The sequence below is a fragment of the Hyaena hyaena genome, unplaced genomic scaffold, assembly GCF_003009895.1.
Source record: "Hyaena hyaena isolate Hyena2069 unplaced genomic scaffold, ASM300989v1 scaffold_1854, whole genome shotgun sequence".
Lineage (NCBI taxonomy): Eukaryota > Metazoa > Chordata > Mammalia > Carnivora > Hyaenidae > Hyaena > Hyaena hyaena.
Genome location: NW_024082487.1, coordinates 42,608 through 57,319, shown reverse-complemented (window position 1 = coordinate 57,319; position 14,712 = coordinate 42,608). Strand labels below are relative to the sequence as shown.

Below are 14,712 nucleotides of genomic sequence, written 5' to 3'. Positions count from 1 at the left end.
GCAACCTAAGGTGTAAACCTAGCTAAATGTGATAAGCACACCTTAGTTCTGTAGAATATATAGCTTTCAGCCACTTGGTGAAAGCTAAGCTCTGACGTTTTATCCTCCCTTGACACTGATCTGCAGAGGTGGTCAAGATTGTTGTTTTTAATATGCAGTTGCCAGCAAGGATCTCATCACGATAATGCAGGGGCCCATATATTATCACTACAGACCGCTGCCCTCCTCTAACCAGAGATGATTGCTAATGGCAATTATTACTCCCTATAAATGAGAACAGGATCAAAATAGTGAAACAGGGTGGATCACTATGAAGAAAATGAGACATTCCCTAATAAACGATGTTGAGAAAACATCTGTTGACTTCCAGATGCTACTTAGTGAGTTAAGGCTTTGCTTGTGGGACTTGTGATCACCCCCCATCCTAGCCCCTGAAATGCTACCTTCTTTCTGCTCCCACTCAGTTCCCAAGTATGCTTCCTTTTCAAAGGCCAGTATGTTTTCCACATACTCCTGTAGTTTCCTACAGCTCTAAACTATGGCATGTTCAAATCAAGAAATCATGGAATCTATAAAAGCAACTTCTGTTCATCCTCTTTGTACTTTATCTGCATCTGTTTTGTTAACAGAAGATACTTTGAGTCTGTTGTCAACCTCTTACTTAGCATAGGTCCAGGATTATGAGATTGTAGAACAGCAATTATCACTCTGATTCTAGGTAATTTTCCTAGTTATTGGTGCTCAGTCTCAATGGTTTGCAGGTCATATTGAGAAAGCTGTGCTATTAAGGGAAGGAGTTTTGCTGTTGAACTTTCATATCCAGGAGGATGATCACTCTTTTATTTTCTGTCAGGCTTTATTTTAAGAGTAAACTCCATATGATTACAGTTTTCACTCTGCTAGATCCAAGCAGTTCATTGACCTCGAAGAACAATAAAATCATATGATCTTCAAATCAGAAGAAGTCTTATGAGACAGTCGAATTATCTTTTCTGTGGTGTCCCTGTAACAGACCGTCTCCTGATGCTAGGAAGCATATGCTGTCATGTGCTGTCATATGACTCTAGAAAGCTTGAACCCTGGCTGGCCACATGCAAGTTGTGTGGCATCATTTAGTTAACTTTTCTAAATCTCATTTCATCATCAGTAAAATGGAAATAAGATACTGTATGTATATCTGTGAAGTACCTACTCATAAGAGGTGCTGAATAAATTCTAGGCATTATTGTCATCCTGGTTATTATTTGACCATTTTTTTTCAAAAACATGATGTTTTGTGCAGCTTATCAGTTTCTGATGAAATATTTAGGTTAGGCTGAATTCCGGTTGTCTATAATTATCTCTAATTCTAGGCTCTTCAAGTCATTGAAAATGCCCTTTATGACCACCTTACATTTTTTTCCTGTAACTTTTCACATGGAAATATTTATGAACTCATAAATACAATGATTATGACTATTTTTCTCATCTTTTAAATGAGGATATTAATAGTACTTATTTCACAAAATTGCTCTGACAATTAAATGAGATAATGATGGCAAGAAAGAACATATTGCCTGCTATGTAGCAAATAATATATAAATAAAAGTTACTATCCCATTATTATTATACCACATACAAAACAGTTTCCTCTTCTTTTGGGAAAAAAAAAAAGAGCCATACTTGAGTCATACTGAACTTGTGTTTATATGTATATATACATATATACATATATAAATACATATACACACATTTATATATGTACATATACACACACATATATACACTTATGTGCAGAATTTTTGAACATATATTAAATAAAATTTATGTATAAATATTAAAAATTAAGTTAAAACTAAGATATAAAACGTATATTATATATCAAATATATAAATTATATACAATGTATATAATAACTTGGTACCTGAACAAGTTCATCAGCCTCATCTAAAGCCTACAGAACCTTTTCCTTTATTCAAAGAAATAATAGGCAAAACAACCCCTTCTCCATCAGTTTAAAACCAAATTTTTATTTAGAAGATATTATTTCTCCATAATAATAACCCCTAGACATATGCCAGTCTAAAAGTTTCTTTTTGAAGAGGAAAGGGAAAAGAGAGAAGTATAAAGCCCATATCCCCAGAATTATCAATGTAAAAGAGTTAAATTAAACCATGACTGTAAGTACACATATTGTATCTTTTGTTAGCAATGTATATTTACTCATTTATCCCTATTTTATTAGAGCGGGCAATTTATGTCTCTTTAGCTAAAATTGGTTAATGGGTTTGGCCTTTTCAAAAATACTCCATGCACTCATTTCAGCTTTAGCTTCTTTGGTGTGGATGTAGTGTGTGAATATTTTGTGACAGTAAGCCGGTAGTTATTATGCATGGAGGACTCCAGTAGAAATGCAGTATTTTGTACTAATTGCTAACAGAACGATCTGTAATATCAGCTGTATGATTTGTCCCTTACATGTGCCCAGCTATAACGATCTGAATTTAGAACTGCATTTGTTAATATTAGACACAAATTTATCCTGACACTTTTATAGGCAAAGCCTCAGAAACATTTAGTCATGCAAAATATAATCATAGTCTTGAGATATTTGCTTTTGCTCCCAGGCAGTTTAGGCAGGATCTCACTTTATAACCTTATCTCTTGCTGAATAGAATGGTTTGAAGAGGTTCTTTGAGGGTCCTGATTATAAGATAGGTGTTAATTTACACTGAGTAGTTACCGCTCCCTTATTAAAGAACAATTGTTTACATAATGTGAATATTCCATGTCTCCATACACTCTTCAAAGCTTCCCTCCCATAGTGAATTAAATGTGGTTTTAATTTGCATCCATTTTTAGTGTTTGTCGCCAGACATTTCAGACTTTTTCAGGGCAAATAAAAGTAGCTTGTGGTATAAGTAAAATATTTTGTGTCAGGATGAAATAGCAAACCATTATGTAAAAGGCGCATTTTCCCATGTGTTTATCTTATAACTGCATGAACTAGACTTATATAGAAGCTTTGAAAAAATCCCCATGGCTGTCATACCCATAAGTCTTTCTGACCCATTTGGACAGATGTTAGTATATTACTTGGAGCATACCATAAAACTTACCTCTCACTTATGGAAATGTGCTCATACTTTGTTCCCCAAAAAGCAAATGCAGAGACCATAAGAAATGGGATAATAATAGACCTTTGGACACAGAGACATAGAATGGAATGTATGAATCCTTGAAAGAGCAATTAAATACATTTTCATTTCAACAACCGAAGATAAGGAACCAAAACAGATGGTCAGGGGCTAGAATAAATGAGAGAAAAATCAGTATTTATCATGCCTCTTGGCATTCTAGCTCACCAATTTACTCTGTAGTGTATTACAGTAAATCAGATCTAGTTCTGCATTCCCATGCTTGATTTATTCTTGTATGAAGTGAACACTGAGAAAACACTTCCCTGGAAATTTCTGGAGCCATCAGTGAGGAGCCTCTAGCCACACTATTAACAGTGAATTGACTCAATTTCTTCTTGGAAATAGGAAGGTTATCAATTATAATACATTAGAGGAAGGGTTAGCAAAGGATTCCTGAAGAACACACAGCCCTAAAAAACATGGTGAGACATCCTATTATGAAGTATCTTTCATAATCTTGAAAGTGAAAAAGAGTAAATTGTTTGCTTACGTCCTGGGAACATCTGCCCCAAATCCATCTTCACTAGAAGTTGAATGGAACTTTATAACAATGAGGAACTTGGCCTCAGTGGGAAAGGAACCTCTGTATTCTTCATAACTCCTAATAAAATTCAGAATGTTTACTAATATTTGTTTTTAGCCTGTGTATTTCAATTTGTAAGTCCCTGATCTGAATTTGAACTCTAAATCACACTTGGCAGAACTTGGGAAAGAGTACCAGTTGTGTATTGTTGCCATTCCAAAATCCAGTAGCTTAAAGCAACAACTGTATAAATATATCCTCAGGTTTCTGTAGATTGGCAATTTGGGCCGGGCCCCAGGGGGTAGTAGTTTTGTTGCCATGCTGGGGGATCTCATTCACATGATGGGTCCACAGCCCGAATGGTGGGGCCTGCCTTTCTCTTGCCCACAGCTGCCTCTCTTCCTCATGAAGGCTCATCTGGGATTATTCATAAGGCTGCAGGGTTCCAAGAATATGAAAACAGAAAATGCTGAACCCCTTGAAGCTGAGGCTCAAGAGACTTAGTATTCCTCTGACACCCTCTGTGGGTCAGAGTGTGACATAAATCCAACCCAAACTCAAGGGGAGAGAAATAGACCCTACCTCATAATAGGAGAACAGGAAAGAAGTGGTGGCCATTTTTAATCCACCCCAGAATTGAGCATTGCTTTTATCTGGTCAGTAACCCCTCTGTGTTGTTTCTTTCTTAAGAAGATTTTATATATATACTTTTTTTCTTTCCCTTCCTCCAGCCCAATAACTCTTTCCTGGGTCAAAGTTGAATTACTTTGAAAGAAAAAGAACTTGAATTATTTTCTGCAGGCATCATAACAACCATCTCCTGACATTTGTGGTCTCTTCCTGTCTAATCACAAGACAGTTTTCTTTTACTGTTGTTTTTATTATGTTCTGTGTGGCTCTCTCATTCTTATCTCATTATCACTTTCTTCCATTTAGACAATTCCTGTTTGACCACTCTGACTTTCCCTCTCTCCCTCCTTCCCTCCATTTCCATCCCTCCTTCGCTCTCTCTTCTTCTACCACTCTAGTCTTCTCCAAAATATTGGTTGCTCTTCCTTTACAAAGATAGTGGTAAGCAAATATTTTTCACTATGTTTGCTATGTGTAAGGCACTTTCCTAAACACTGTGACCAAAGGTGATTGAGGTCCCTTCTCTGGTGTGGAAGAAGCAATAAAGTCATAAGACTGCTCATACACACAAGTATTAAGATAACAAGACAAAGGGAATGCCACACGATTGGTGGAGATGGGTAATTTCAGAGTCATCATGTCCTTCCTGTCTGAAGAAGTAACGCTTGAGCACTTGACCTGAACATCCAAGAGCTACATAGGGGAAGATGGAGGGAGAAGTGTCCTGGGCAGAGAAGACAACAATCAAAATGACATCTTACATCTTTAGACTAAACATCCCTAAAGCTTATCACCTCAAACAGTAGTTTGAACCCTGGCTGTCTGATAGGATCATCTGTAATCTCTTAAAAATCCTAATTCCTGGGCCTTACCCCAGACCCAAGAAATCAGATGCTCTGAAGCTGAGGGTGGGAAGTACCGGGATAGCTTTATTTTATAAATCCCCACATGCTTCTAATGTACAGCCAAAATGGAGACCAACCAGCCTGCCGCACTGCTTTTCAAACACTAACAGGTATAGATCACATGAGAATCTTCTAAAACGCAAATTCTGATCCACTGGATCTAGAGTGGACCAAGATTATGCATGGCCAATAAACTCCCAGGTGATGCCGCCACTGCCAATCTGGTTACTTCTAGACCAGAAGTATCAGTATTTACCTGACAGCTTGGTAGGAAAGCACATTCTCAGTCAGAGAATCAGAAGCCAGGTAATTCAGTCCCCTCCTGAATCAGCAAGATTGGGCTCATGGCTGTCTTCTGATTTTTAAGAATATTCTTCAGATGATTCTGAGACCCACTAACACACGAGAACCAGGCGGTGTCTTGATGTTTAGACATAACCAGTTCGGCACCTAATTATGTTGCAGGTTGTGTTTTCTGTAAGTGTTTCCTGTAGACAAGTCTGTTAAAGCTCCTCAAGCACTTGCATTGAACTGAGGATGCGAAGGCATGATGCTCTGTTCTTTACACCGAATTTCCATGCAGAGCAAATTCCCTTTCATTCTGGTTAGCAGAAGAGGAAGAGAACATAGCTCTCGTTCCACACCTTGGCTCCTGCCTCCAAAAACTCTTTGTTCGCTTGGCTGGCGAGGTTCCTGCAGGCGCCTCTCTACACTTGCAGGTAATACCTGTAAGGAGCTGGTTTATTAATAGCCCTGCTGGGGCAGTTTAATCCCTGAGAAGGGATATTGTAACTCACCTCTAACTGCTGTCCTATCAAAATATCACCCTCTGTACTACTTCTCTTTGTTTACAAGCTTCATTTAATAGTTTTCTCTCCATTAGGCAGCTCAGGGGAGTGCTGTTTAGTGAACTAATTGAATTCTTGCCAATTTTGGGCATGGTCCAAACCTGCTCCAGTCTTGGTATTTTCCATGTTATGTGTTCACCTCTCTTAACCTCCTTCTGTTGAATATATGCTAGAAATTATAACCATATCCATAAATGCATATCACAAGCATGGTAGTATATGCTCCTTTGCATGGAGAAGCTGCATCTCATCGCTCTGATGCAAAGGGGAGAGAAAAAAAATTGAAATAAAAAACGTTTAAACTGACTATGTATATATTTAAAATCCTACAAAAGAATTCATGTCTTTTCATTTTAGAACCTCTACCACTAGCCCTCATCTACCATGCCAGATTTGAATAGTCCCTCTTTCTAATTATTGGAAAGATTATACCTAGAACATTGGCACTTAAGGAATAACATTTCCCTGGCCCTTCGCAATTATTTAGCCACAAGACTGGATGGGGTAAATTAGCAAAGCAGGAATTGTGAGAGCACGTGGAATGAGGGGGGATCATGGGCCGAAAGCCTAAAGAGGAGAAGTTGGCAAGTACGTAGGTAAGTAAATATGTTATCACGAGCAAAAGACCACAACTTATAAAAAGTAAAGCTCTTTCTCTTTTTAAAAAAAATAACTAAAATAATTATTTTCAGTGGATGTCAAGCTGAAAGTTAGTACCTTTTGAGGGTATGCAGTGTACACGGTACATAAGCGCATAGAGACCCAATTGTTAACAGATACTCCACAGTGCGCTCCAGTGGAACACAGGGTATTTGCTTGCATTTTTAGACCCTGGAGTACATTTTATTTCCCTAGTTACAGATGTCCTCTAGATTGCTTATGCAGAAATTCTGGAACATTTATAATGTTGTGTTCCACGTCTTACCTCTCGTACTTCTGCAATATGCTTGTTTCCCTCTAAATCCATTTGCTCCTCCTCTTTGTTCCTCAGCTTATGTCGCTGTCCATATTTCAGCTTTCTGGGCAACAGGCATGTCTGCTCTTCTGTTGTTCTTTTCATCTTTTTTTTTTTTTCAACTGTCATCCATTTGAAAGTGTTAATTATCTAAGATGAGTAGCACCATCTCTCGCAGAATTATACTTGGGCCATAAAATATTTCATAGCTGAAATCTCTGAACATCTGCCTGGGATACTTAACAGAAGTAAATATTCTATGTTGTTTCCCTTTCACAGTTTGTGGAGATGAATGCACGGGTCTTCTCCTTGGTGACTTGGCTCGCCTGGGGCAGATGGCCATGAGCATCAACCTCACTGGCCCGCTGCCTGCCCCGTATAAAATGCTGTATGACCTTGAAAATAGGACTCAAGAACTGAAGGTAGGTTGGAGCAGTAATATGAGAGCCATGGGAAAGTAACAGAAGCTTCCCAAGGAGCCATAATTGATACATTTTTCTTCCCATTGCCCCAAATCAAGGAAAGCAGCCAGTAAGGAGATTCAGAGACTTTCTAAACCAGTGCTTTCTACATTTGAGCACTATAATATACAGGTTGCTATTAAGGGAAAGAGGCTTATGTACCCCCAGTGCTTGGCCTAAATCAGCTTTATTATGTTACTTAAATATGTACAAACATAAAATCAGGTATGAGTTCCCTATACTTATAGCTCTATAAAATCAAAACACATTAATCCTCACAAAAGCCTAAAAAAACAATAAAATTAAAATTAAAAACATTAATATAAAATAACAGACAATTTTTGCTGAAAGCAAATTACTGCTCGCAACAAGAATACTGACTGCTTCCACACAGGTTTTTTTTATCAGTATGTTCCATGTAACTCTTACTATTCCACACTATGAACTAGACAGCCCCTGCAAAAGGGCCCTAAGATGACATTTGGCATCATTTGACGAGTTCAAGTTCAAGTGATGATTTATGTGCTCGATCTGCCACATCATCAAACATGCATGCAAAGGTAGGTGCTGAGATCAGGTTCATCTCTCCATCTCTCAGGTTCCCAGCCTGAGTTCCAGAAATGCTTACATTATTAACATTTAGGTTTCCTGTCAGAGTGAAAACACAAGAATAAAATTTGGAGCTGGAGAGCTAGTAGACCTTTGAAGATACTTCAGCAAGAACTAATTTGAGTAACACTATTCTAAAACATTGTGGAAACTTGGTGAGATAGGAGGAAATGTTAAGGAAATTGGGGTTTCATCTAATGAAAAAAAGATGAAAAGTAACTGCTTTATACACTATCAGTCAATGATCAGACTTTTTCTTTTTTTTTTTTTTTTGAGAAATTCTGGATTGCTTCAATATTGTTCTTGGTCCCCTGGGGGTTTCATGCCTCCTATCCTGGGGCCACTACCCTCAGGAAGCTTACAGTCTACGCACTTAAAACAACAATTAAACACTCAGCATAATCACCATGTGCTTTATAAAACTTTGACTTACAATAGAGTACAAAGATTGGAGAAACAGGTAATATTCAGAGTAACCAGGGAATGCATTATTAATGAGAGCGTCAGTTGCGTTGGAACTTGAAGGATAGACACAATTTGAATAGGCAGAGAAATATTGGCAAGGACTGGAGGAAAAATCTAAGATTTATTCACTAGGCACTGGCAGACACACTTCTAGGGGAATATATTCTATAATCTGGACCATGGCCTTTAAGGTAAGCCTTATTATTCCTCTTTTCCAGAAGAAGAAACCAATAATGATGACAGTGAGAATAACTGGCACTTATTGATGAGTATCTCTGTGCTAAGCAATTAAGTGACTAAAGTCTTACATGAATTACCACACACAAAACTTATAGAAGCTCCAAGAAGTAGGAAAGATATAGTGTATCTTTTATATTTTTGTTTTTGTTTTTGTTTGATTTTGTTTTCAGGTAGGGAAACTAAAGCACAGCAAAGTTAGAGACACAAGATCACGTAGCCACTAAGTGCAGAGCCAGGATTGGAATAGAGGCCACTGTAACTTTAGGGCCGGTGAGAATGAAATCACCTTTGTAAAGCTCATAGAGAGAAAATGACTTCCCTTGGAAGGGCCCGGCCTGTCAGTGATGAGGCCTCCCTGACCCTGGGCTCATACATACTCTTGCCATCGAGTCTAAGAGAGCAGATGAGCAGAGGCAGAGCTGGGAATGCACAAGGCTCTGTCTGTTAGATATTAGAAGGCAGACATACTAGTAAAACATAAAGCTAGCAACTTGATTAGGGCAGGACGATATGAAGGACAACCCTGAAAGCTAGACAGCAGAATCTGAGTTTACCTTGTAGGCCTGGCATTCAGGAATGTGAAGAGTTTTATAAAGAAGATGCTGGCCAGTTATTTTCCTTAGTCCCCCTTAACCATGGTGTCAGTTACCCATGGTCAACCATGGTTCACAAGTGGATGAGACTCCTTCTGACTTATCACCAGGTCAGTAGTAGCCTAATGCTGCATGACAGTGCCTGTGTCATTCACCTCGCTTCACCTCATTATGTAGGCATTCTGTCATCTCACATCATCACGGGAAGGGTGAGTATAGTCCAGCAAGATATTTTGAGAGAGACTACATTCACATATCTTCAGTTACAGTATGCCTTCATAACTATTTTATTATTGTTGTTAATTTATTACTGTGCCTATTTTATAAATGAAACCTTATCATAGGTACATATGTATAGGGGAAAAAACAGTATATACAGAGTTCCTGACTATCAGCAGTTTCAGGCATCCCCTGAGGATCTTTGGATATCTCCCCCGTGAATGAGGGGCACCTGTTGTTCATGGACTGAATACAAAGAAAGCAGATTAAACTAGGAAAGCAAATACTTCAGTAGGACATAAGCAATTTTTAAAATAATACATAAGCACTGGATAAAGTATTGAAAGGCGCTAATGGAAAAGGTTCCGATCGTGGCCATCCCTGAAGTCCAGAGAAACAGTCCTCTATTTCCTGAGGGCTGGCTGAGGGCTGGTCTAAACAACCTTGATCTTCCTTAAATTCCAGCTTTTCTTGGTTCTGTGTTTGTGTTCTTCTTTTATAATTTATGTAATACCCAGATACCTGGGATTCTATTTCGATATTTTAAAAGGGTAATATTTTACCTCCTGTTCAGTCCCTTTAACTGTGCCAATGCTCTGTGGCTGCGGCCAGAGACCACTGAGAACAGAGTTGCCTTTGTCAACTAGGGATGCTGCACACCTTGGGGCACTGAGACATGTCCCACTAAGAGGGTAAGAGAAATGACTTAGAGTACTTGTGTGTGCACTAGGTGATTGGGGGCAGGTTTAAGAAACCCGGGATTCTGGGGCGCCTGGGTGGCTTAGTCGGTTGAGCGTCCGACTTTCGCTTGGGTCATGATCTCACGGTTCGTGGGTTCGAGCCCCGCGTCGGGCTCTGTGCTGACTGCCAGCTCGGAGCCTGGAGCCTGTTTCAGAGTCTGTGACTCCCTCTCTCTCTGACCCTCCCCTGCTTGCGCTGTCTCTCTCTCTCTCTCCTACAAATAAATAAAAACACTAAAAAAAATTAAAAAAAAAAAAGAAAGCTGGGATTTGGGCTGGACTAGGAACTGGTGGTAATCAATTATTCTAATGAATCTTATCTGAAAGGAGGTAAGAACAGAGGGAGGCTAAAGCTGTGTTTTCTAAAGAGGCAGTGGTCTCTCAGATTCGACAGCAAATGAATTTTTGGTACTTTTGTGGTCTACACCAAGACCGTGGATTTGTCTGCGTAGACAAGATTATGGAATGGTCTCGGGTTTTCTTTCATTCATCAGTGGCAGAGAGTGACCCCGGCTAAGGTTAGCGTTCTGTGAGATTGATTACATTCAACAGGAGAAGAAAACAGCCTTGCTTTATATGAGTGGGAGACCAAGTCCTCCAAAACTGAGACCAGCTCAGTTAGTTAGTGCCCGGCCAGGTCCCTCCCTCCATCAAAGGCTTCTGTTCTCTTTTTTTTCTTGTAAACAGGGTCTCTGTTTGGTGGAAGTGGAAGTCTTAAACAATCAAACAGGGTTCATCTTGACTCTCCCCCTTACCGGCCATGTGATGTTGTATAAGTTTTAACTTTTTTGGAGCCATGGTTTGCTCATACTCAAGACAGAATAACATTTACCTCATAGAACTGTTGTAGGAATTACATGAAAAAACAAAACAACAAAGCCTAGCACAGAGAATTTCTCAATAAATGACCGCAATTTGTATTATTTGCCAGGATATTCTGCATAGCACTTTGTATATATGTGCCCAGTTGAAATGGTTTCTCTATCTTTTCTTTGAAGATGAGAAGGCTAAATACCTTGTATATAAAGGAAAACTGTTAAATGTTCAACCCCATGATCACTACAAAACCATTTACTAAAATGTTTGTGGAAATCTTTTTCAGCATTTGCTCTCACCTCAGCGAGCCCCAGAGAGGCTCATTCAATTGGCAGAGGGCAATTTGAACACACTCGTGACAGAAATGAATGAGCTTCTGAACAGGGTAAGTGGGGAAGACCAGGAAGCTTCTTAAAGCAGAGAGATCCTATATATTAAGGAAAATTACATCATATTTCTGAGGTGCAAATCTTGTTTCTAATTCCCAATTTGGTGTATGAAGTAGATGTATTTTGACTTGCTACTGCTGCCTCAAAGAGAATCTTAGCATCAAAGAAGGTTGTCGTCATACTTGGACAATGTCAAGGACAAAAGCTAAAAATACCAAAGTGACAGTATATTTTGAAAATGCTACCCAGTTGCATGTGAAGTCTTTATCAATTCTGAATTCCAACAGCACTGTCTTTGACTATGTAAGGAAAAAGAAAAACAAATGAAAATACTTAGAGACGCTTTGATCTCATCACGGGATATTTGCATTTGTATAGAAATAGTCTAAATCAGTATTCCTACACAAAAGAGGAATCTTTATTGTGAAAATCCAAAGCATTTAAGACACTTTTAAAACTTAGGATGTAAAGTCTGTGTTACATTTATCAGACTTTTTAAGGAATTGGGTGTTTTAAACTTTCAAAACTGCAAAAGGGTGAAATTTCTTTTTGCTGTTAGAGAATAAAGAAAACAACATAAAGTTCGCCATCTTGTGGCCAGAAAAATGCATGAACAGAAAACTGGCCTGTAAGGTAGGCATCCAGTTTGATTACCTAAGAACTTTAAATGGCAAAGAATATTGGAGCTAGAAGGCTCTTACATATTATTTAGTTCATTTCTTCTTTGTTTAAGAACAGATACCTCAGGTTGTGACGGTGAAATGAATTACCTATGGCCACACAATTCACTAGACTCAGGAACCTAAGCGGAACCTAGTCTCCAGATTCCCCTTGGCCTTTTACTGTTCCCACCACACAAGCGTGCTGCAGGTTTAGGAAAATTTCCGTAGAGAAATCAAATCAGCTTCTGAGCACATAATACTGAACAATGGCCCTGATATCACAAACAGCATACTAAACACTTTTTCAGAATCTTGTACCAGCAAGAATAGAATTTCTTGCCAGATGTAGTATTAATTAGATTACTGTACATTTAACTCCTATTAATTTAATAGTTAATAATTTTGTATTTGTTATGTAAGTACAAATAAATAAGAAATTTTAAACTGATCACAGCAAAGTAAACTCAGTTCAACAAGCACTTCTGAATGTTCACCCAAGCTAGGTGTTTACAGATGAAAGATTTATAATTGAGGCTTTGTCTTTCAATGAACTTGTATCTAGTTTGTGAGTGTGTGTGCATGTGATGTGTGTTTGCGTGTGTGTATACCTATGTATTTAAGTGCATGGAGGGTAATGTGGGACAACTGCATGCAAATATATAATAAAACATGAAATAAAAGAAAGGAACAAGAAATGTACCTGAGAAACACATGCAAATGAAAGAATTTAATCTTGTTACGGTAATCAGGGAAAATTCCATGGAACCAGAGGCACTTCACTTATTCAATTATTTAATTAATCCTTATTGGGCATCTACCATGTTCTACGTACTGTGTCAGAATGACAGACTCTGGGGATTGAGGTATAAGCAAAGCTGACACAATCATTGCTCTCATTGATCTGATTACAGCCTAATGATCTAAGTCTGGAAACATAAGAAATATTTAACTAGGAAAGTCAGACCTTTATTATGTGTTAGCCTACATCATGTCATCGCTTCAGCAGACTCTCCAGTACTGAATAAATTTTTAAAAATAGACTTTATATGTTAGAAGAGTTTAAGGTGAAAAGCAAAGTTGAGGGGCACCTGGGTGGCTCAGTCAGCTAAACATCAGACTGGCTCAGGTCATGATTTCACCACTTGTGAGTTCGAGCCCCACACCGGGCTCTCTGCTAAGCCCGTTTCAGATCCTGGGTCTTCTTCTCTCTCTGCCCCTCCCCTGCTCATTCTCCTGTTTAGAGCATCTCAGTGATGTATTTATCCTCCAATATGTAGCCAGTCCCCTACCAAATGAATGAGTTACCTTTTTACTCTACCTTCATTTCAACCCAATCCAATTCAGTTTCCTTGTATGACCTCTCTCTCTAAGCCAGATTCAACTACAATTATTATTTATATGACACACTAAACTCTCTGAATCACAGATTTGATCATGTCACTTTTCTTCAAATTCTACAACAGCTCTCCATTTTGTTCGATATGACATAGAATCCTCTCTCATTGTGATGTGATTCATGCTTCACTCCCCAGCCTCATCTCTCCCCCAACTCACAGTCTGGTTGTCTGATACATTGAATATACAAGCCAGAAAGCTAGAAATTTTTCTTGGTCCTTCTTCTTTCTTACTGTACCCCCACTTATTCAACTCATTACCAAATGCAGGGGGTTCCCCTTCTTGTATAACTTTATATCTCTACTAACCAACTCTCATTCACTCTTTGTAATCTTTAGCTGGAAATGAACACACTGGCTTTCTACCTACTCCTTTTTGCTTTTACCAGTTTCCCTTCCACTCTGTTCTCTACAGTGTAGCCAGAATGCACTTTTGCTTTTCTAAATTTGAATATGTCTCCCTAGTGTTTAAACTCATACTCCTAATTTCTCACTGCTCTTAAGTTCAAGCCCCAAGTCCTATCTTTGACCACATCTCCCGGTATTTGTGCCTCTGGCTGTCTGCTCTCCAGTCATACTGCCCTTCAGTTAGCTCATCCCACCACCGTAGAGCCTTTCCATATATGTTGTCTTTAGCCTCTGAAGTCAGTCACCTTCTCCTATATGTTGTTAATTTCTGTTAATTCCAGTTCACCTCTCAAACCTCAGCTCATGGAACCCTGCGTTCTGAGAGACATTGAAGGTGTGATGAGATTCCTATAACTGGCTTATACCACTGTGTTTTCTCTTCAGTTGGTAATTATAAATTTATTTTCATGATCACTCAGCAAATACTTCTCTACTCCCCCAGACTATGAGTTTCAAAAGGGCAGGACGTATGTCTTCTAAATAGTTTTTCTCACCACGGTATCACCAATATCATGCACATAGTAGTTCAGTAAAAACTAATTAACTGCGAGTAATGTAAATAATAGCAATTTGAACAACTGGGTGACAGGTATAAAAACTGAAAATAAGCATTGATGTTTAATGTCTCTACAACACTCTAAAATCAGGCAAGTATTTATAATTATATTGAGTTGGA

At 38.6% G+C, this 14,712-nt stretch overlaps 1 protein-coding gene across 1 annotated transcript in view; it reads left to right on the top strand.

Annotated features, from left to right (window-relative positions):
- The window catches only part of LOC120226842 (laminin subunit alpha-2-like), a gene marked incomplete at both ends in the record, with an annotated part of 149,517 nt that overhangs the window by 109,896 nt on the left and 24,909 nt on the right, over window positions 1-14,712 (top strand). Inside the window, 2 exons of the mRNA XM_039225007.1 lie at window positions 7,320-7,462; window positions 11,470-11,568. Coding sequence (XP_039080938.1) covers window positions 7,320-7,462; window positions 11,470-11,568 — 242 coding nt within the window. The remainder of the gene's footprint in view (window positions 1-7,319; window positions 7,463-11,469; window positions 11,569-14,712) is intronic.